Source organism: Thermochaetoides thermophila (assembly GCF_000221225.1).
Source record: "Thermochaetoides thermophila DSM 1495 unplaced genomic scaffold scf7180000011816, whole genome shotgun sequence".
Classification (NCBI taxonomy): Eukaryota; Fungi; Ascomycota; class Sordariomycetes; order Sordariales; family Chaetomiaceae; genus Thermochaetoides; species Thermochaetoides thermophila.
The window spans coordinates 1,002,025-1,024,068 of NW_006383032.1; the positions used below are offsets into that span (position 1 = coordinate 1,002,025).

Consider the following 22,044-nt stretch of genomic DNA (forward strand, 5'->3'; position numbering starts at 1 on the left):
AGCGGGAAGCCGTCAATATGTTTTTCATGGGTTGTCATTCATGTTTGATGTACAGTTGTGGCAATCGATGAATAGAACGCTCACTGAGCCTTCCTCCAAGCTGCTGCAGCTATGTGACCTGGATGCTTTTCATGTACTATTTTAGATAAATCATCTTGTCATTTGAAACATGTCGTCAGCCTAATAATCGCCAATATGGCGTTTGTTTGAATGATGTGTCTCGCCTCAAGAATGCAGGGTGCGTTCTCTCCCTCCTATCCGCTCTCGACACATCAGTCGGGGGCTGCAGTATGCCTCGTAAACAAGGCTATTTCCTTGACAGGTTAGGGCAGGGCTATTCATGAATTCGTGGAAAATCGTGTGGAAGGTGACGGGCGCTCTCTGTTTTTAGGGATTCTACGGGTAGATGTGTATCTGGTATGAAACACCATCACATATCAGATGCAGATTCCAACTATCAGATAGCAAACACTTATCTACTTCAACTCTCATTCCCTGTAAAGAAGACATGCTATCATTTTATATAAATTCCACGAGATTAGGCAAACCAACCCTCATCGAGTGTGCTGTAACGCTGACGTATGCATGTCTCTTACAATGAACTGTGCTGCGTTTCTGTAGGAAAAAGCGATATGTATAACCAACCTTATGTCAACCTGAAAAAGATACGCGACTTGTGGCAAATGAGCCAAGAACAAGAAACTCATAGTTTACAAAGACAACTATCCAATCATTGCACTGTTAACACGTTTGTCTTCAAAATTATGCGTGATGCCGACGCAGAGTTTCGTCGAACCCAGTTGCTGTGCCTTCAGCCAAGCCCAAAACATCATACATAAAAGAGACACGTGGGTATTTGTGAAGTCACAACTCTGTTTCGGCTCCAATCAGGCTCTTTGGGAGGAAGGCCCAGACTGTGCCGATGATGGAGAGTACAATGGATATGATCATGACGGTGGTGGCGAATATCCGTTCTCTAACGGAGAGCTCGTGGCCGAAAAGCTTGAGGTAAAAGGCGAGGGGCAGACTAACGGTGTTAGAAACGTTCGATAGAGCTTACTGGGGTGTGGGAAGCAGAAGGGGTGGGGTGATTAGCCTACCTGACGCAAATGGTAAAGCACAGTGCACTCCCCATGAACGCCATGATGCTGTCGAACGCGGGAAAGAGGATCGAGATCACCAGGAACGTTAGCACCACCGCAAGACGGATAACTACCCTCCAAAAAGCTGCCGCAGTCACGCTGCTGCCACCACCAGAATCATCACCGGTACCGTGACCCATTCCGTGATGGTCTACGAGTTGCTGCTGCAGGCCAGACAGCACCTCAACGGTCGACACAATCGGGCGGGCATTGAGGGGGATCTTGGTCAGGGGAATAATGCTAATGCAGAGACACATGAGAGCTGTTAGAGCTCGCGGGTAGGAGGATTCAACCAGGATGTTCGAAGTGATCTCGTCGCGGACTTCGTCACCGAACATAAGCAATCCTGCGACTGCTGTCGTAGTGTCAAGGAGGTACTGTGAAATGGGCTGTCAGGGAATATTTTGTCTTAAAAATGGGATTACATACTCACAGTGAAAGAGAATGTGATTTTGAGAGCTTGATTGTAGCGATAAGGGTGACGCATGTCCCGGTAGATCTAACAGAGGGTCAGCCGAGTATCTGCCAGAGGGGTAATCTCCCGAAAAACCTTACATTAGGGAAAACACTGTGTCCACCCCTGTAAGTCAGGTTAGCAGACTGGCCGAGTATGAAGCTTAGGGGGGTTTCAATACGAACCAAGGCGACATGAGCAGCCCGAAGGAGAGTGGCAGGGTCAGCCAGTTTGAAGGGAAGAGATAAGTCTTCGCCGGCTCAAGCAAGGAACCGGGTGAGGTGGGTTTGATGAAGCCATCGAGGATTAGACACAAAACAACTAGAAAATAGGTTAGAGTTGTTCTGCTGATATGCTCCATCAAGACACCTACTTGTAAGGCATGAGAAAATGCCAATAACACTCGTGAAGCTCAGGAGCCTCAAAGGCAAGAAATTCAAGGGCATCAATATCAGGGCACACACGATCTTCCAACCCGTGACGGATAGAACACCAGGAAACAGAAGAGCTAGTGAATCAGCGAAAAGCACCATCAAGGCAACGCAGGCAGCTACAAGTTCCAGTGTAAAGAGGATGCTGGTGGCCATCCTGGCTTTACGGCCGAACGAGATGAATGCAATGTCGGAGAAGGTAATTAGGCTGGGGTCCAGATCCATGCATCGAGCCAGGATCTTGGCCGTCCAAGCCGTCACAGCAGCACAGAGGAAAAGCGAAATCATGCCGCACAGCCAGCCAGCGTACTTTATGCCCATGGGAAGACTCAGGAGGCCGACACCGATCAAGACACTAGATGAGTGTTGTCAGCAAGCTACATCCATGGCCAAAGCATGAAGAGGGGGCATACTTTGTAGAATTGAACACTGTCTGAGGCAAAGTACTCTGTCCCTCGACAGTTAACACAATCTTTCCATCCTGCTCCACCTCCTTGACCAAAATTGGCGGTAGCTCGCTGTCAGCTGGTGCTCCAGCAACCTCTTGCTGCTGGTGCCAGATAGCAGCGGCCTCTGCCATGGATGGACGGCTGATATTGGACCGGATGGTCCCGTAGTCAATAGCAGAGCCATAACTGCCTACTATTGACGGCGTCGCGAGATGTGGAGGGATAGCGAAGATAGAGCCCAAGTCTGAGGCACGACTTGTGTGGCTGCCGACACGGAAGGCCGGGGTGAGGTCGCTTTCAAGGAGAGCCTTATAGTTTTCGTGGCTCGATGTTCGGTACAAAGGATAGCTAGTTGGCTCTGGGCTTAGTGCTCTAGGAGAAGGTTGCTGCGGTTGCTGACCAACAGCGGCCTCGAGTTGCTGGCGGATCAGGGAAGGAGAACCCCTAGGGGAGGATGAGACGGTTCGAACAGGAGATAATGTTGCCTCAACATCGGGTTCTACACCATCTCCGGAGGGAAGGGGGACGATAGGTGCTTGGTCTGCGGCAAAGATGAAGGACGGTCGCTGAGGGATGACCTCAGTGAAGCCAGCTGCACGCTGCCAGCTGCGGGTGAAGTTGCGTATGCTGTTCACTCCTCCGATCTCGGTAAGGCCGGCGAGACGGCTTGTGAAGGAGGATCTAAAGGAGGTCAGTGGCCTATGTGAAGGCTGGGACGGCGAATAAGGGGCTTCGCAAGGCTGGCATTGAACCACTGAAGAGACTTTACCTCCGTTGTCTAAGAGCCTGAACCCATTCGTCATCTCCATGACGGGAGTCAACACTGCGACCGAGGAGGGATTCAGTCTCGAACTGGCCGCTCCTATTCAGGGACGTGGTGCTGCCAGTCCTGGAGAATCCTCCCCGCTCATACTGGTCCCAGGTGGTTGGGTTGTTTCTTGTTGTCATTTGGCAGCCGACGATACTACGGTAGAGAGCAGCACCTTGGACAAGGTAGGACAAGCTCTATAGAACACCTGGCACCGGGTTTGGACAGTCTCGAGGGCGACAGAACGACTGACCAGCAATACGAGACTGGGACAATAACGGTGAAGACAGAGCCTGTAGGCACGTCGGATGATGGGGCAAGAAAAACAAGCAGCACACAACATGAGCCGCGTTCCACATTCAAGAAGCTTCGCGGGGCACAGACAGGCCCGCCTCGTCCCGCCGACATGGTCGCGATGCAGGGATGAAAGACCTGTCTGGAGGTGGCGACGAGTGGGGAGACCGGTGGAGGTGGCGACTCTGGCGAGGCGCACATCTGCGATGCAACTGTGCTCCGAAGCCAGATTTAACCTCCCCTACGGGTTATTTATGAGATGCATGCTTCGTACAGATACAGATATCCTCTGACCATCCCCTGCCGTGGACTACCCGAAGGAGCCGGCCCGGGGGCAACTGTCGATAGCGATCGAGATAAGAACACAGATCATGGGGTCGGCGAAGTATCTGGGCTGTTGGGAATGAGGCCTCGGTGTCACCCTCAGCGTTATGGTCTGACGAAGTCCGACGCTGACGGGACACTCATCGTTATCCGTGTCCTGTCTTTGCACGGCACAGGCGGACACCCTGTGGAGTCTGCCCGTAGCTAAGGACGCAGCGCAGATTGCATTACTGGCAGATCTCCAGGCTCTTACTACACTAGTCCCCGTGTTCAATTAGATTGATGCCGAAGTACGCACCAGCGTATCTCTGACGCTATCGTGGTGTTCTAAGCATTGCAGCAGGTAATTGATAACAGCGTGCTTATCGGACGGGCAGCATTGGCAGCACGCCATCGCGGCCTGCAGACGCGGCCCACTATCGGTTGCATCAGCCTTCCCGATTGGCCAATGGGAGATTCTCATGAGGTTGGCATCAAGTCATAGGTTCGCGCTGTTCCTTGATGCAAACCGATATCCCGGAGACTGCAATGGCCTGTTTTCGCCATTTCTGGCTTCAGGCTAATTCCATTACATCAAGATCCCTCAGTCTGAGCGGGATGGCTTCACTCGAAACTTCTGGGAAGCACGATGGAAAGATGCAGAAAGAGAACACTCGGCCCCGCTACCACTGCTCACATGCGTAAGTAACAGCATCTCTCACCGCCTTCCCGATGCAGACAGGGTGTTGCACAGTGCTAAACAATAAGCGAACTGTATGCCAAGCCAGCCTTGTGTGGGGTAGGGCCCGACCGGCTGCCTATTAGTGACAGGGGCAAAGGCGGTGAATTACGGCAGAATGGGTTCCAAGCACATGCTGGGATGAAATTTCGATGAGAGGCTGGTTACAACAAGCGTCCGACGTTCAACAGCCCCGTCAGCACATACACCTACATCATGTGGCGGACAGCCAGGGACTCGGTTTGCCTGATCTGCCGCTCGGCGGCCGTGTCCAGGAAGGCCGTCCTCGAGTCTGCACAACCATGGATCACTCGCAGATCCTTCGCAACCCGCGAGCGGCCATCGCGCATGGTTCTCTCAAATACCGTCGCTACCGGCCCACGATCAAGATCCCAGGATAGAGACAGGCCCGAGGGCCCATGGGGCAATACGAACAGGACAGTCGCAAACATCGATCCTCGCCGCAGACGAGAACCCCCGAGACCTTCTGTCCGCGGCCGCAATGCCAAAGACAAAGAAGAACAGGACAAGAACGCGATTGAGGACCGCTTTAAGGCTCTCAAGATGCAGCGCGCTCTTATCAGCATTCCATATCGCGAGCGCATGCTGGTTAAGGCTCGTATCTCCGATATCGTGTCTTTCGACCAGTTTCAGCTACTTCCTGTTGTCAAGGAGGCCATTTTCAACGAAGTTCTGAAGGGTTTGGAGGACATTAAACCGACTCCTGTCCAGAAACTCGCCATCCCTGCCTTACTCGGTCAGCCACTCTCGCGTGCGCATGCCATAGCTCGTGCCAAGAAGCCAACAAAGCAGAGGGATGAATATCTGCTTGCTGCTGAGACCGGTTCTGGCAAGACGCTGGCGTATTTGGCCCCAACCATACATCACCTCAAGGTTGAGGAGACCAAAGATGAAGCAGTTGCTGCGTACAACGAGCGCCTAGAGGCAGAAAAGCAGCGTCGTGAAGGCGAGCCTGTGTCCGAGTGGATTGATGATTTTGAACCTCATCCGTATACGGCCCGTCCCCGTGCCATTGTTTTGGTACCCACCGCTGAGCTTGTTGATCAAGTTCTGGCTGTCGCCAAGTCTATGTCACATGTGGTCAAACTGAAAGTGCGCGGTCTGTCGGCCAAGTACAGCGTTCAAAAGATCCAGCGCAATGTCTACAGTCATGGCGGCATCGACATGCTTGTTTCCACCCCACATCTGCTGGCTTCTTTAGCTAAGCGGGATCCGAACATTCTCTCTCGCGTGAGGCACCTCATTATCGACGAAGCTGACTCCCTGTTTGACCGCTCCTTCTCGCCGGAAACTTCCGAGATCGTCGATCGCTCTATACCCTCCCTGAGACAGCTTATCCTCTGCTCCGCTACCATCCCCCGTCGCCTGGACAATTACCTTGCCGAGAACTTCCCTTATATTAACCGCATCGCCACTCCAAACGTCCACGCCATCCCACGCCGTGTTCAACTTGGTGTCATTGACTGTTCCAAGGATCCGTACCGCGGCAACAAGCTTCTTGCTTGTGCGGATGCCATTTGGACCATTGGCAAAGAAGCTGCTGTACACGAAACGTCGGATGGCTTGATTGATGTCAAGCGTCTCATGGTATTTGTTAACGAGCGCGAGACCACACAAGAGGTTGCCGACTATCTTAAATCCAAGGGTATTGAGGCCATCGCGCTCCACCGTGACACCCCTGAGCAACGCCAGAGTGAATGGCTGGAGTACTTCAGGTCCAACGAGCCATTGCAAATTACCAAGGAGGAGGCTGAGAAGCGCAAGGCGGCGGTCCAGGCTAGGCTTGGCCCTGGGAAGCGCTACCTACCCAATGTGAGGGTTATTGTTGCGACCGACCTGGCATCAAGGGGTATTGATACACTTGCCGTCCGCACGGTTATCCTGTACGACGTGCCGCATACTACGATTGACTTTATCCACCGGCTGGGCAGGGCTGGACGGATGAATAGGAGAGGAAGAGGTATTGTGCTGGTGGGCGATGGTGACCGCAGAGACGTTGTCGCCGATGTGAAGGAGGCTATGTTCATGGGTCAGGCGCTCATCTGAGCGTTGGTGGTATGTTTTATGTATGCTGTACGATACAAAGACTCTCTGGTTATGATCTCGGGGAATATGTATACTACTTGTATGAAGCGACATAGATACCTAGATACCACTCTTAACGGCTGGATTGGGTGGCAAGGGATATGAAGTTTGCAGTGGGAAGTATAGACGATAGCAAAATCGACCTTTTATACATTGTCGTCAAGCGCTGGTGTATCGAACAGGATGTCTAAAATCACATGTGCTTTTCGGATAATCCAATTGTGATCGGGAACAGCTGGGTTCGTCAAAAAAACAATTGTGAGCCTCTGAATGACAGTCAGGAAATATCGAGAAGTGGAGCAACCAAAGGAGGAAAAAAGTCATCAAAAGAACACTGAGGAGCCAAACCTTCTTCACTCCTTCCCTGACGCTGAAGCCCCTGTTCCCGTTCGATGCGCGTCGACATTCCACGTGCGTACTCTGGTCACGACGCGTTTGCGCATCGTTGTCATGATCTGCTGCTCCATCTCCTCGATGCCTGCCTCGATATCGCGGTCTTCGGCCGCATACCGGGCTTCGCGTCGTCGCTCCCACCACAAATACAGGGATACGGCCACAGCCGTAACCGGAATCGTAAATGCGAAATAGATCCAGATTAACGGTGATACTGAAGGGACAGCGGCGTCAGGGTCGTCGGGGATAAAGTCGAAGAAAGACATGCTGAAGATGGAGGCTATGAAGGTGGCTGGGAGGAAGACTGCGCCCATCAAAGAGAGCATCTTCATCGACGTGCTGTCTCTTTTCGCCCTGTGTGCAAGTCGGCGTTGTTCGCCAGCCATCTGGAGATTGAGCTTGGATTCCTTTTGGGCGATGATGTTGTAAAGCTTCAGTCAGGGTTCGGGGTTAGTACTCGAATGTGGCCAAAAGTAAATAGATGAAGAATGATTGAGACTTACCGCTGCCCGTTGGAGTTCTAACCGCTCCAGAGTAGTCCTGGCATAATGTTCGATTCCTGTGAGCTTAACCCTATAGAAATCTAATCTTGAAAGCAAGCTTCGATGCAGTTTTTCGATCTCACTGCCTTCGCCGAAGTACCTCCTATTATCCCTGGCGGCTGACCAGAACCTGTCCATGGCAGCGTTTATTCCCTTGATTACCTCCTGGTATGCCTGCGGACGTTTCCATAACACTTGAGAATGGCATTCGACGAGATCATGGTTAACCAAATCAAGATTGATCTCGCCTTCCTTCACGTAACGAGACTCGCCATCGAGGACTTCCTGGCGCAGAGAAACAGCGTGCTCCAGCTGGCGCAGCCAATCACGAGCATCGCGCTGCCTCTCATCATTATTTTGGATCTCGCGCCCGAAGATAATGATAGGTAACAATAACGGATGCAAGATCTGGCGGGAGGATGAGGCACAGGCCTTGAGGTGCCTGAGACTCTCGCTTAAGATGTCCGATGATGAAGCTGTGCCCTTGAGATAACCGGACGTGATACCCGTTTGGAAGGAATGTGAGAGGGTTAATTCCCAGCCACGCTGCCCAACCCATTAGCGCTTGAGCTGCAGAGTGGGTTGAGTCTTTTAAAAATAAAGCACCGATATCTTACCGTTTTTCCCTAGGGGAGGTTGATTAGCAAATACTCGAAATAGGGTTCTAAACGGGGGAGCCGTACCCTTTTTTTAACATCAGATTTTCTAAAAACAACCTCTACTTAAGGTCAATCAGAGACAAATCCACTAGGCAAACTTTGAACCATCCGAAGCTCAACACATACGCAGATGGGGTTTGTCTGGGTGATCGCTGTCCCGGTCCAATACCGACCAGAAGAAAGGCCCGACAGCGCTAGTAGACTCAATAGCTTTTAAGGGAAGTGCCCACGTCCTGAGCATCTCTTCATATGCCTCCGGTTTCAGGGAAACGTGCCGAGGAGAAAATGTGTCTGCTTTGTCTGCATTTGTCTGCAAACTGGCACACAGTAAGTGATATGTTGACATACAGTCGGCGTCAGTCATGACAGAAATTGAAGTCTACAGATCTAGTTGACTGTGGCCAGGGCCATCATGGTGATGGAGATGATGAACTGCTCGTCAACAAGACAGATTAAACCCTCTCCACCAGTTAAGGAGGGAGGAGATCGGGAACGAATGGACTATTTGAACTCACATCATGCGCACGCCGCCGAGGAACTCGACATTAGGAGGTAATTTAGGTGGCGCAAAGGCACCGCGCCGGTGAAGAAAGTTGGCAAACTCATCTTCCAACTCATCTGAGCTAAAGCGATGCTCTTCGATGGTGTTGAATAAAGGGTCCTAATGTGATATCGCCCATAGACACCGTCAGCGAGGCCTGAACTATACTCTTTCAGGCGCCTACGCCTTCTGGTGGTTGACCGGGCCGATTATGTCATTTATATTCCCTCTCAACTTTAAAACATGAGGTTCGGCCCTGAGAGGATGAGCTTGCCTACCGAGTAAGTGAGTATCTCAAGATAACTGGTTGGTTCCTCGTCATAACTACAGTTATCCATGTAGGACCGAAATATGTATTCATCCATCTTGGCAGGAGGCGTTTCAAGGACGGTGATTTAAGGGTCCGTTTCTAAAGACGAAAGGGGCAAAAATCAAACAAAAGGGGAAGCCTGGCGCCAGACTTGGCTTTAGAACAGTGAAGAGATGCTACCAGTGAGTCAAACAAAATCACGAAAGTGTTCCCCCTCTTGTGAGGTGTCAGGCAGTCAAACTAAACCTGCACGTCCAACTCAGCAGTTCTTTGGGACCAACCACTAAAAGGAAGTCCCACGGGAACCAGCCACCCGTTCATTGTTCAATTTGGGGACGATTACATGGGGCCCACCCACACAGTGCCCAGCAGGTCATGGAAACCGGCTGTGTTCAACTGTTAGTCGAAGGCAGATGAAGTTCGCTTCGAGACTGTTGTCTGGTCGATGCATACAACATTCGTTAGCAGGGTTAATTGTAAGGTCAGAGAAAAATATGTAATAATTTGGGATTGAAGACACAGGGACAAACATACTGAACTGTTATGAGACATGTTTTGGGGACATGTTGGGGCTCGTGTGATGAAGTTGTATGTTAATACAGTGCGAGTCCTTCAATATCTACTGTAAGGGAGAGTTTTGAGAATGCAACATTGAGATTATAGCAGCAACAACAGCGAAAAGTTGACCCCAGAAAGTGGCCTCCAAAATCCGTTGTTGGAACTAGTCCTTACTCGTCAGGCCTCCCAAAACAGCGATCCTACTAGCCTGTAGTCTACAGAGGTAGGCTAGACGGAACGCCATTTTGGGAAGCCCGACGAGTAATGAGACATGCCAACGTTCTTAAACACCATAGTCTTGCAGCGAGAGCTAACGAAGTTCAAGAGAAAAGAGGAACAGATCTATATAGCAAACGGGGCTTCCACTCTGAGATACTTCCACCTCTGCTCAACTTATTGACTGTTAAAGTTCTGGATTTACGATTGAGCTATTCAGCAGCCATGGCTTCTGGGAATACCTAGATGTACCACAGCTAATAGTCACTAAGATACATCATTCACTGGTGCAGAAGCTCGCAAGTGCCCCAGGCATAGGAGTGCTGTTGTAAGTTTCAACATCCAGAGATTTATGGACATCATAGACTTCGACTTCTCATTTGGGAAATATATAGCTTCCTATCTTCTTTTTCCCCTATTGTCATTGCTTGGAAAGCCTTGGATATGATGTCATCAATGGGTGTATATGTAGTTCAGAGCAGTCTTCTTCGTTCCAGTCATCTTCATATGCTCGGTCTTGTTGATGCAACTGATCATGTTTTCACTCTCTTGGATATGGACGTTGAACGACTGCTTCCCCCACTGAAGAGGGTTAGGGTTGCATGAGCTTGCAGGCTGCATGCAAGCCAGAGAGTCCAGTCACTGCGGACCAAAGGCCCGGCGAAACGTTTTTGGGGAACCCCACCATAGGTCGAAGAAGTGGGGGAGGGGTTGGGATGAAAGCTCTCGCTTAAGGGGGACTTCCTTGTTTCACCAACCACTGTGTTGGCGGGTCATACCAGGTGTTTGCTGCCGCTTTCGAAGTTCCTGACGGTGTCTCATCGTTGTTGGAGCCCTAGAGGCCGTCGTGAGGGGTCTTGCATGCCAAGGTTGGGCTAAAGTTGCCGCTTCACCCAATTTCACCTCAGCTACTCCGTAAGTTGGCATTGCTCTCCGTCGGCCTGGATCTACAGCCTGAAAACACTCCCCGGTCCATCTCGATTCTAGAGAGACCTAGGCTTCTGCTCTTGATCGGTAACCCGCCTTGCTATTCAGCTTGCACTTTCGACAGGTCCACAAGAAACTTCGGATCCCCTCTTCCGGGACCCCGCCGTCGCAGCTAGCTAACCATCCTCTTAACTCGCTGAGGCAGCATTACTCTACCTACTCTATCACAGTTTTCATCAACTTAACTAGCTCGCTTCCTCATCGGTTGTCTTCTCGAGTAACAGCAACCATGACTAGTGTTACTGCAACTGACGTTCACCATCTTCCCGACGGCGCTCATCAGGCCGGTGGCGGGGTGTCCGGAAAGCAGCACACCGTCAACACTATCACCGCCCCTGTCTTTGCTCACCTGCAAAACATCTTCTCCACCCATGCTGGTAGTTCTTCGGCTTGGACACCTGAGCAGGTCGCGGCTTTCCTCAGGGATGTTCAGAAAACCAGCGATTCGGAGATTCTCCATGAACTGGCTGATGGGAAGCCCTGGGACTTTGAGAGATTTGTCCGTTACATGAGCTCGGCCGTCTCTAGTGCCGTCGCACCGGCCCAGAAGCAGGACCTAACCTACCCCCTATCCAGCTACTTCATTAGCTCCAGCCACAACACGTACCTCACTGGTAACCAGTTGTCGAGCGATTCGAGTGCTGATGCGTACAAGAATGTCTTGTTGCGGGGCTGCCGTTGCGTAGAGGTCGATGTCTGGGATGGTTCTGACACAGAATCAGAGGATGATGATGATGCTAAGAGCACCACAAGCAGCAGCAGCAGCAGCAGCAGTAGCAGTAGCAGCAGCAGCAGCAGCAGCAGCAGCAGCAGCAGTGACGACGAGGCCACCAAGGCTTTGAAGAAGGCCAAGAAGAAAGAGAAGAAGGAGCGGAAGGAGAGAGAGAAGAGGGAGAAGAAAGAGAAAAAAGAGAAGGAAAAGAAACAGAAGAAGAGTCGTTTCGCATCTCTGACCAGTCGCTTCGAGAAAACGAGCCTTAGTAAGAACACCTCTGCGACAAAAAAACACATGGTACAAGAACCTTGACACTAACCAGCCGGCTATAGCGGACACGCCATCATCTGAAGCACAGGCGGCTACTCCCAACGCTTCCACTGATCAGCCGGCGCCGCCTTCCCGGAAGAGCACCCGTCGCAAGGAGCCCCGTGTTCTTCATGGCCATACGCTAACAAAGGCGGTGTCATTCCGCAATGTCTGTGAAGCCATCCGGGACTACGGCTTTGTGACGACCGACACGCCGCTCATCGTCAGTTTGGAGGTCCACTGCAGCCCAGAACAACAAGAGACCATGACCGAGATCATGGAGGAACTCTGGAAGGACCGGCTGGTCAATGATCCTAGGGAGGAGATCACCCACCTTCCCCCTCCTGAGGAGCTTCGTGGCAAGATCTTGATCAAGGTAAAGTATGTCCCTCCGGATGCGGGAGATGTCTCACCTTCGGGTGAAGGCGATGAGTTGCCACCACAAGCTTCCGCAAAGAAGAAGGCGCCGTCCAAGGTGATCCAGGCCCTGAGCCGACTGGGCATCTACACGCGGGGCGTGACGTTCAAGGGCCTGTCGCAGCCCGAAGCAACCATGCCGACTCACATCTTCTCGCTATCCGAGGGAACTGTGGAAGAAGTGCATGAGAAGCAGGGACGCGAGCTGTTTGAGCACAATCGCCGGTATTTGATGCGCACGTATCCCAAGGGCACTCGCATCCTGTCTGGTAACCTTGATCCTCCATACTTCTGGCGTAAGGGCATCCAGATTGTGGCGCTCAACTGGCAGAACTGGGACTCTGGCATGATGTTGAATGAGGGCATGTTTGCCGGTACCGAGGGCTATGTCTTGAAGCCAGAAGGTAAGCGACTTGTGCCGTGGAGTAGCACACCCAAAGGACTTGAGCTGATCAGATACTGACTTTTGCCCCTTCACAAGGCTACCGCTGCGAGAAGCCTGGCTCGTTTGGTCCAGTTGCGGTCGAGGTCCACCATTACACTATGGATCTCTCGATCCAAGTGCTTGCTGCTCAGAATTTACCCCTTCCAATCGATGATGATGATGCGTCGTCCTTTGAGCCCTACCTCAAGGTCGAGCTGCATGTTGAGGAGCCCGGCGAGCGCCATGGTTCTTCACAACCTGCCGATGGCAAGGAGAAGGAAGGTGAATACAAGGCCAGGACCAAGTCGCTCAAGGGTCTCCACCCCGATTGGAAGGGCGAGGTTCTGCGATTCGATAATGTGCCCGGTGTTGTGCCCGAACTGAGTTTTGTGCGCTTCCTTGTCAGGGATGATGAAGCTCTTCGGCGTGACTCTTTGGCCGGATGGGCATGTGTCCGGGTCGACCGGCTGAAGGAGGGTCTGCGCTTCGTGCATCTGATGGATGCTCTGGGTGTTGAGACTGAGGGCGTTATTCTGGTGAAGATTGAGAAGCGTCTGCGCTGATGGAAGCAGCATGATGTCATGGAAAACATGTACGTATGGAGTAGATGTCAGATTATATGGTTACGCTGGTATTGGCCAATTGAACATCATAACATACCTAGGTATCTCTTCCTGACATTGCACATCAGTTACGTTTATGATCGTTGTCTACATCGCCGCCCACATTGGCGGGCGGGCAGCTTGGCCCACGCAGAATAAAGCTTGATGTGGGTCGCATAATTTGCACAAAATGCAGGGTAAAACAAACAGTCTGGGATTCAAAGCTCTTCCGAAGTTATTCGAAAAAGTTGCATGTGTTGGTGAGAAGTGACGGAATGCTTGCATGTGAAAGTTGCCGGGCAAATTATCGATAAGCGAAATTCTTATCTTATTTAGACACATGTAGTCCGTTTTAATCGATGATATATACTGTTCCTTAGAACATATAAAACCCTAACCCGTAGGATCAACTTGCGATAGCCGCTTCGCGACAGTGCTCCTCGCCAACATCAATCTTGCAACGGACTCCAATACCGGCTTAGCAAAGGATCTGTCAAGTTAAAAACTACTTCACTGCTTTCGATTAAAATGAGTAAGCCAATGATATCGTTTGGTCTGAAAAAGTCCGGCCTAGCGAAACCCGCCACGGCGGTACCTCGCATGCCGACCGCGTTCAGCAATGCAAGTGACGAGGATGGTTCTGGGGACGAGAGGACATCAAACAACAACGTGGTGGAAGTTTCAGAACTTGATTCCTTTGGAACGACATCGTCGACAAAAGCGGATACAGAAGACACCATGGGGTCGAGGAAGAAGAGCAAATCTGGCGCCGTACTTCCAGCAGCACCACCGACTTCGAAGAAACAGCCGCTTTTAGTTCCCAATGAATTCACCGATCTTTCCAGTGCACTTACATCGCGCAAGTATGCTGCCTCCGCTGAAGAGGCGGACCCATCCATATATGACTACGATGCGGCCTATGACTCATTCAAAGCTGCTAAGAAAGCTGCCGCGGCCGCCTTATCAACGGAGGACAAGCGACCGCGTTACTTTGACGCGTTACAACGTGCGGCAGACATCCGCGAGCGCGATCGGCAAATTGCCGAAGAGCGGAGACTGCAGCGGGAACGCGCCGCTGAGGGGGATGCGTATAAGGATAAGGAGAAGTTTGTGACGGAAGCATATCGCCGCCAGCAGGAAGAGTTACGCAGGCTAAGGGAGGAAGAGGAGCGCCGTGAAGAGGAGGAGAAAAAGAAGAATCAGGGCAGGGGCTTGGCCGAGTTTTACAAGGGAATGTTGGAGCGTGGAGAGCGTGAGCATGCCGCATTAGTGAAAGCAGCGGAGGAAGGTGTAGGAAAGAATGTCCCGGTTGAGGAGGAGGAAGATAAGGAAAAAAGTGCCACAGAGCGAGCAAAAGAGATCAACGCGATGGGCGGCAACGTGTTAATCAATGAAGAGGGCGAGGTGGTTGACAAGCGACAGCTGCTCAAAGGGGGGTTAAACGTGACGGCCAAAAAGACGGCCGAGGTCCAACGGGAGAAGGAACGGCGTGCTGCCGAGGAAGCAGCCGAGGCGGCACGGAGGGCCCGAGAAGGGTCCCAAGGCAGAGGTGTGTATGCCGCGGGCGGCAGGCAGGCTGCACGGGAGCGGCAGACACGCATGCTTGCTGCACAGCTGGAGGAGACGCTCAAACGGTCACGACAGGAGGAAGAAGAGGAGGCTGCCCGTATCCAGTTGGTGGCGAAGAGCAGGAAAACAGAGGCTGATGTGTCGAGTGCAAAGGAGAGATATCTCGCCCGGAAGAGGGCAGCTGAGCAGGCGAAGAAAAAGGGACTGGATGAAATGCCATGATGTACCGTCCCCGTGTGTGGGAATTATAATAACCTGATATGTTCCTTATGTATGATACCCCCTTGGACTTGGGTAACCCAGTTAGAACATATTACTGTTATCCCGCCATCCCCTGACCGAAGCACATTTGATGACGTACAGATCGCGCCGTTTTCGTCCCTACACCTCCCTGTACGTGCTAACAGGTTTTTATGTATGTGTGTTCCTATATGTTTACCTGCCTGAACCGAACCTGTCTATCCCAAATTCATATGGTACAACGTCAACCAGCCTGACCGACTCTGAGAGCGGCTTGAATCAACCCAGAACACATCTACTTGTATACAGTACCATGCATAGCAACTGCGCGTCCACCATTCTGATGCCATGAATATATTACGAGCTCGAGGAGAATGAATTGTTGGCCATCTCCTGCTGTATCCTCCGGATGTAGGTTGCGTTGACCTGGTTCCAGGCCTGCATGTACTTCTCCATACATTGTGTCAGGCAGGTCTGCTCGCTGCTCGACAGAGACGAGCCAGGTTTGGGCACACAGCGCTCAAAGCATTTCTCGTTGATGTTCTAAACCACATCAAGTTATAAGCGAACTGGCCATGTCCGAGTTGTCCACCTAGGTTTTTCGTACCTCGATCAGGATGCGCGCATTGGTTGTGTTAGTCGCCTGCAAAGCCTGGCGAATGATTTCCTTCTTAACGGCCTCGGAGTCCATGGCGTATAGTAGACTGAATAAAGGGTCTAGTTAAGTTGTTGGCCTCGAGGGCTGCTGGTTGTGGGGGGTCGTCGACAGGTGGTGAACGCTTGGAAAAAAGCGTTCTCCAAGCTTGTGCTTGTTTAGAAATTAAGGCCGACAAATTACGGTAAAACCACAGGTTATGCATGCGTAATTTACCAGCCTTGTGGCCTTATGGCGGAAGTGGTGTGGAGAAGTGGGGCTATATGACCCACTTATAGCACTCGAGTGACAGGGCAGCTGCACGAGGCTGGGAGCCAACCAGCTTCCAGTTTCGAGGAAAAGGCCAGCTAAGGTCCTGGCCATCATACACAAGGGTCAGGGTCACCACCGTTCCGCAACTAGAAGCCACAAAGGCTGTGACCTTCGACACCGCACGAACTTCCCCTGACTGACGCCCGTGCCATCCGAACGGCCACGCCCTGCGCATTCGTTCGGATATCCTATTTCTTCTCTTCTTTCATTCTCTCTGTTGTCGCACATTCCAGTTCTTGGGGGTCGCAAGCTTCCACTGACCGACCGCTAACCAACCACTACCCGTTTACATTTCCTCTTCACTTACGCCGTTCCTTAATTTTGCCTCTGTCCTTCCAATCGCCTTTTGACGATCAAACTCGCACTCACCTCCGCTCGACACGATGTTGCTGATGTCAACTCTGTCGGCCCTGTGGCTGGCCACGTTTGCTTGGTGTGTGAAAGGGGAGGAGGAGAATGTCAAAAGCATAGGGGTGCGCTTGCTTGCCTATCCCGTGACGCTTTGTTGTGGTCTGGTCCGGATGCTGATGGTATTCTCTAGCTAAGGACACATTCGCTTGCCCAGGTACGCATGTGTAACCACTCTTTATTTGTAGGTTGGCATTGGAGTTAGACTGACCTTACCGCTACAGCCTTACCTTGACTCGGACATGCAGAGCCGGTGGTACGATTTTGGAGGCGATACCATTATTCGCACTGACCAGTAAATATTCCCCCTGAGTGTATCGGCTGGCAAGGGTCGATGCTGACCAAGCGTGCCAACAGATATATTCGTCTTACTTCGGACCGCCCTTCACAGATGGGGTGGCTTTTCTCCAGGGTACCATTGACTGCCACGAACTGGGAGATTGAGGTGGAATTTAAGATTCATGGCAAGAACACGCTCTATGGTGACGGTCTCGCCATGTGGCTTACCAAGGAGCGCGGCAAGCTTGGTCCTGTCTTCGGCAGCGCTGACCGGTTCGAGGGCCTTGGCATCTTCATCGACACATATAAGAACAACCGGCCCGGTGTTGTCTTCCCCTACGTCATGGCCATGGTTGGCGATGGCAAGACTTCCTATGACAAGGACACAGACGGAAAGAATGTCGAGTTTGCCGGCTGCTCCGCCAGGGGTCTGCGGGGTGCCACTATCCCGACGAAGTTGCGTCTCACTTACTTCCAGGACAAATACCTCAAGCTGGAGCTCCAGTACAAGTCGGTCGGCGAGTGGACGCTTTGCTTCGAGACGAACCAGCCCCCTGCGATTCCTCAAGTTGCCTATCTGGGTTTCAGCGCTGAGACGGGCGAGTTAAGTGATAATCATGATATCATTTCGATTGAGGCCCGGAACCTGTACACCGCTCAGCCGACCAGCCGGCCGACTCCTGGTAGCGGCAGAGGCAAAAAGGCAACCAAGGAAGGTAGCAGCTGGGGCTGGTTCTTCACCAAGATCATGATCTTTTTCCTGGTCATTGGCGGCATATACGTCGGGTTTACGGCTTGGAGAGCGAGCAACAGGCGCAGCCATCGGTTCTAAGAAGACCTAGGTATGGTGACGATCGAAGAGAGAGAATTGGCAAATAGACCGGGCCAGAAAAATCGAGTCAAAAACGAGATACCACTACACCTTGTACGCATCCTTTGGCATGGTAAAGGGGTAATGTGGGTTTGGCCACCATGGGTTCACAGCCAGTCGTTTTATGCAATATGCCCTTGTCATACTCATGTATCAGTCATGCTTTCAGGAGTCTTGGACGGACGATTTTGCTTTGTTTACTTGTGGATTCAGGAGATGAGTACAAATTGGAACTCATGTGACGGGCGCATCTCTCGCCTTCGCTCTGGACAACTCAACCCGGTTTGAGTGCCTGCCTATCTGAGCTTCGTCGTTTCATGGAGACGGAGAAAAGGGCCCCTCTTATATAAGTCCGACATCAGCCACCACACAGTAACATCGGCCCGGGCACTGCAGCAGACCGGTCCATAGCATCCGGAAAATGCTTCTAATTCTAGAGCTTGTCCTTTTGCTCATATACCGCGCACTATAGGAACGTTTGCTGGCATCCGGGCCGAGCTGATGAACAGATCACCAAGCGATAACGCTGTCAATATCGCAGCTCCAGCGGCGACCAAGGGCTGATCCCTGCCAATTGGGAACGCCCCACCATCATAGAGCCCCACCCCTCTTCCTTTGGCCTCTGGGCGCCGTTCACGGATCATCGCTCGAGACCAAAGTTTTTGATTCAGTGATCATCAGCTTCTCCGGTGCTCCGTATTCATTGTCCATTGCGCAGATGTAACACGTAATCTATGTGTAGTGTATGCCTTCGTCGAGTCTGAGATGACAGGATTTTTTTGTGCTGACAGCTGTGTTGCCGGGCTCTTCATGACCTCAGGATGCCTTAAGTTCCTTTTGAGGTACACACCTCCGGACTAGATAGCACGTCGGGGGCAGACACACACCTGTTCTAACCGGAATGCTCACCGGGCCTCTGGGAGATAATTGAAACGGCAAAGGATATTATAAACGCAGATATTGCATTGGCGCTCGGGAGCAATCCAGTCAGATTTTCCCATGGGGTACTTGCAGGCTACCTTACCTCATTTTCGGAACCTGTGAGTTGCCAAGCGGGACCTGTATACTGCAGTGGAAGTTGCTTGGGTCCCGTCCCTCCACGATCCACTCTCCACACCTTGTCCTCCCCATCTGCTGCTCCTCATCGCCAGTCACTCGACATTCCCACAACCCACACAACCCGGTTATCAGAGCACTCTCTTCGGTATTTGAGCTTCTCGTCCACTACCATAGAGAAACTAACTTCTCCATCGCTTTCTTCGCCTATCTGAAAAGCACTGGCCCTCAAGATAGGCCTACGACGCAGCCCCAAACCTCAGCTTCTCGAGCTGGCTGTATTCCGCGGGAACAGGTACTTAGCTGTGCTTGGCATTTTCGGGGAACCGTCCGAGCCTGGGCCCCCGAGCTAGAGCGCTGGAGGGGAAGGAAGAAAAGAAAAAGAAAAAGACGGGTACAGCCTGCGGAATTTTGAAGTCCCCATCTGACACTAATCCCCGGCCCCCAAGCCATTGTCATCATACAATACCTCCAGCAGTAACCCTTTTTTTCTTCGCCCGTTCTCTTCAGGCCCGACTGCAGCTCCTCCTTGGGTATACGAGACGAAACTGGGGTGCTAGCGTCTCTTTGTGCTGCCGCTGTGCGGAGTCAGACAAGCAACCCAATCCGACCAACACCTCCCCCAGGGCCCCCAGTAAGCCGCGCAGCAGCGCATCTGCTTGGGTCTGCAGCCCTCACCTATCGCTCCCCCGCCGCAGCGTCTCGACTCCATTTGCCTCCCCCGCTGCCGTCACCTTCAACAATATCCCATCTGTCCGCGGGGTGCTCTCCTTGCCCACCACCACTGCCCGAGCCCCCTAACCCTCCCCGCAATCCGATACACCTTCGATCACTGCCCGCTGATGTCGTTTGTGAAACCTACGTGATATCTACGTCTGATCTGTTATCCAAAGAACACTTGGGAACACTCGGGAAGCCCGCCAAAAGCCACGAGCTTGGAGCTTACAGCATCATACCCCACAGCTGGTCAACCCATCAAAGCTCCTACCACGCCCACGTTTCTCCCAGCTACCGAACGCATTTGTGCTCCCCTGATAAACGCCACCAGTTCGTCGATTGATTGGGCCCTCGGTTGCCATACGGTCCCTCGACTCGACCGTTCGGGCATCGACTCTGCTCTCTACACAAGTTTGTTCACAGAGACGGCCACACGCTTTTGGTCGGCTGTCACTCGACGCGCGCTTGATGCCTCTCGGTTTCTTGAGGAAGAAACGGACGAGGGATAGCAAGGAGGGCATATCTAGTGCTCCGACGAGCCCTGTGACACCCACCGCCAAATCGAGGTTCAGCCAGTCTGCCGCCGTCACTTCCTCACCCGTTGCTGCTGCTGCCTCTCAGTCCGTCCCGCGCTCCTCGGCAGCTTCCACTCAACAGTCGAGCGGAGCCTCCGACACGGCTGCCGAGCAGCAGCAGAACAAGCCCATGAATACCCTTCCGGTCCCACAGTCCGCCTATCAGGCGGTATCACACACTCCGTCTCCCGGAACAGATCCCCAGGCAAACCTCCCGCGCATTGCAAACCTGATTAATCCCCCTCAGCATGACATTCCTGCCACTTACCAGCAGCAGCAAGGTGTCCAGTATGTTCAACATGTCCAACAGCCCGCGACCGCTGGAGGCGTTGTGTCCGCCCAGGAACAGAAGAAAGGAGAGCAGCAGCAGCAGCAGCAGCACTATCATTATCAACAACAACAGCAGCAGCAGCAACCATATCATCAACAACAGCAACTACAGTCTCAGCAAGGACAGCTACTCCCTCAGGAAGGGCAGGCACGCGTAACAAAGGGGAAATACTCTCTCAATGATTTCGACATTCTCAGAACCCTGGGGACTGGCAGTTTCGGTCGTGTTCATCTGGTGCAGTCACGGCATAACCATCGTTTCTATGCTATCAAGGTTCTCAAGAAGGCACAGGTGGTGAAGATGAAGCAAGTTGAACACACAAACGACGAGAGACGCATGCTTAGTGAAGTGAAGCACCCTTTCCTGATCACCCTCTGGGGTACGTTTCAGGATGCCAAGAATTTGTACATGGTGATGGATTTTTGTTGAGGGCGGTGAGCTGTTTTCATTGCTACGGAAATCTGGCGTAAGGCCTCGATCCTGTGATGAATGCTTGTACCGAGATTCATAACCTATACTGACGCTTGTTCCAGCGTTTTCCTAATCCTGTCGCCAAGTTTTATGCCGCCGAGGTGACTTTGGCGCTCGAGTACCTTCACTCGCGCAATATTATATACCGCGATTTGAAGCCGGAGAACCTGCTGCTAGATCGACATGGCCATCTCAAAATTACAGATTTTGGGTTTGCCAAGCGCGTCCCGGACAAGACATGGACTCTCTGCGGTACCCCTGACTATCTCGCCCCTGAGGTCGTTTCCAACAAGGGATACAACAAATCTGTTGACTGGTAAGTGACTTATGTGGGTTTCCCAGGGTATGTAACGATGCTAAAGCTAGCTTACGTATGACAGGTGGTCACTAGGTATTCTGATCTACGAAATGCTTTGTGGTTACACGCCTTTCTGGGACAGTGGGTCACCTATGAAGATATACGAAAATATTTTGCGCGGCAAAGTCAAGTACCCATCCTACCTGCACCCGGACGCTCAGAACCTGCTCGAGCGCCTGATCACAGCAGACCTAACCAAGCGCTTGGGCAATCTGTATGGGGGTTCTCAGGACGTGAAAAATCACCCTTGGTTTGCCGAGGTTACATGGGACAGGCTTGCTCGCAAGGACATCGATGCCCCGTACTGTCCTCCAATTAAGGCTGGCATGGGCGACGCCAGCCAATTTGACCGTTATCCAGAGGAGACAGAGGCATATGGCCAGACCGGCCATGATGAGTAAGACCCCTTCTTGCATCTCGTTAGCTAAAAGACGGAAATGAATGCGGACTAATTGTGAATAGATATGGCTACCTTTTCCCCGATTTCTAATGTCAAGCAGACATAAATCGAACAAACCCTTTCAAAACTACAACAGTCGAGGTCATCGTTTACGTCTAGGTGACGATCACCAAGCAGCTAATGCGCCTCTGAATATAGGGGCAGTTTAAAATGTGTGAGTCTGTAACGAATCGAGTTGCTTATTTGTAGGGACGGAGGGACACAGCTGGACTTGACCCTGAGTTATCAGCATGGTTGGGTTGATAAACTGGTGGACGGGAGGAGAAACAGAACTTAGTTGAGCCGAGTGAGTGGAAGGGTGGAATGGAAAGAACAAAAGCATACATGGCCGCGAGAGACCTAT

The 22,044-nt window shown here is 52.0% G+C and overlaps 8 protein-coding genes across 8 annotated transcripts; 5 read left to right on the top strand and 3 right to left on the bottom strand.

Annotated features, from left to right (window-relative positions):
* Positions 1-864: 864 nt before the first annotated feature.
* CTHT_0023690 (putative amino acid transporter protein) lies at positions 865-3,424 on the bottom strand (the record flags this gene model as incomplete). Its single annotated transcript, XM_006692769.1, has 8 exons — positions 865-1,027; positions 1,101-1,519; positions 1,576-1,641; positions 1,698-1,722; positions 1,782-1,917; positions 1,970-2,382; positions 2,441-3,157; positions 3,246-3,424. 8 exons carry the CDS (start codon positions 3,422-3,424, stop codon positions 865-867), a joined length of 2,118 nt encoding a protein of 705 aa, XP_006692832.1.
* A 1,412-nt stretch (positions 3,425-4,836) lies between these two features.
* On the top strand, positions 4,837-6,687 carry CTHT_0023700 (uncharacterized protein; the record flags this gene model as incomplete). Its single annotated transcript, XM_006692770.1, has 1 exon — positions 4,837-6,687. One exon carries the CDS (start codon positions 4,837-4,839, stop codon positions 6,685-6,687), a length of 1,851 nt encoding a protein of 616 aa, XP_006692833.1.
* A 392-nt stretch (positions 6,688-7,079) lies between these two features.
* Positions 7,080-9,226, bottom strand: CTHT_0023710 (uncharacterized protein; the record flags this gene model as incomplete). Its single annotated transcript, XM_006692771.1, has 5 exons — positions 7,080-7,550; positions 7,623-8,103; positions 8,279-8,287; positions 8,836-8,981; positions 9,140-9,226. 5 exons carry the CDS (start codon positions 9,224-9,226, stop codon positions 7,080-7,082), a joined length of 1,194 nt encoding a protein of 397 aa, XP_006692834.1.
* Positions 9,227-11,161: 1,935 nt separating this feature from the next.
* On the top strand, positions 11,162-13,360 carry CTHT_0023720 (phosphoinositide-specific phospholipase C-like protein; the record flags this gene model as incomplete). The annotated part of the gene is made up of 3 exons (XM_006692772.1): positions 11,162-11,912; positions 11,980-12,777; positions 12,855-13,360. The coding sequence occupies 3 exons, from the start codon at positions 11,162-11,164 to the stop codon at positions 13,358-13,360; spliced, it is 2,055 nt and encodes a 684-aa protein (XP_006692835.1).
* A 567-nt stretch (positions 13,361-13,927) lies between these two features.
* Positions 13,928-15,190, top strand: CTHT_0023730 (uncharacterized protein; the record flags this gene model as incomplete). Its single annotated transcript, XM_006692773.1, has 1 exon — positions 13,928-15,190. One exon carries the CDS (start codon positions 13,928-13,930, stop codon positions 15,188-15,190), a length of 1,263 nt encoding a protein of 420 aa, XP_006692836.1.
* A 375-nt stretch (positions 15,191-15,565) lies between these two features.
* Positions 15,566-15,899, bottom strand: CTHT_0023740 (uncharacterized protein; the record flags this gene model as incomplete). The annotated part of the gene is made up of 2 exons (XM_006692774.1): positions 15,566-15,751; positions 15,816-15,899. 2 exons carry the CDS (start codon positions 15,897-15,899, stop codon positions 15,566-15,568), a joined length of 270 nt encoding a protein of 89 aa, XP_006692837.1.
* A 659-nt stretch (positions 15,900-16,558) lies between these two features.
* CTHT_0023750 (uncharacterized protein) lies at positions 16,559-17,694 on the top strand (the record flags this gene model as incomplete). Its single annotated transcript, XM_006692775.1, has 4 exons — positions 16,559-16,648; positions 16,717-16,740; positions 16,808-16,878; positions 16,941-17,694. 4 exons carry the CDS (start codon positions 16,559-16,561, stop codon positions 17,692-17,694), a joined length of 939 nt encoding a protein of 312 aa, XP_006692838.1.
* A 2,280-nt stretch (positions 17,695-19,974) lies between these two features.
* CTHT_0023760 (camp-dependent protein kinase catalytic subunit-like protein) lies at positions 19,975-21,731 on the top strand (the record flags this gene model as incomplete). Its single annotated transcript, XM_006692776.1, has 4 exons — positions 19,975-20,823; positions 20,946-21,199; positions 21,264-21,638; positions 21,704-21,731. 4 exons carry the CDS (start codon positions 19,975-19,977, stop codon positions 21,729-21,731), a joined length of 1,506 nt encoding a protein of 501 aa, XP_006692839.1.
* Between the last annotated feature and the right edge of the window lie 313 nt (positions 21,732-22,044).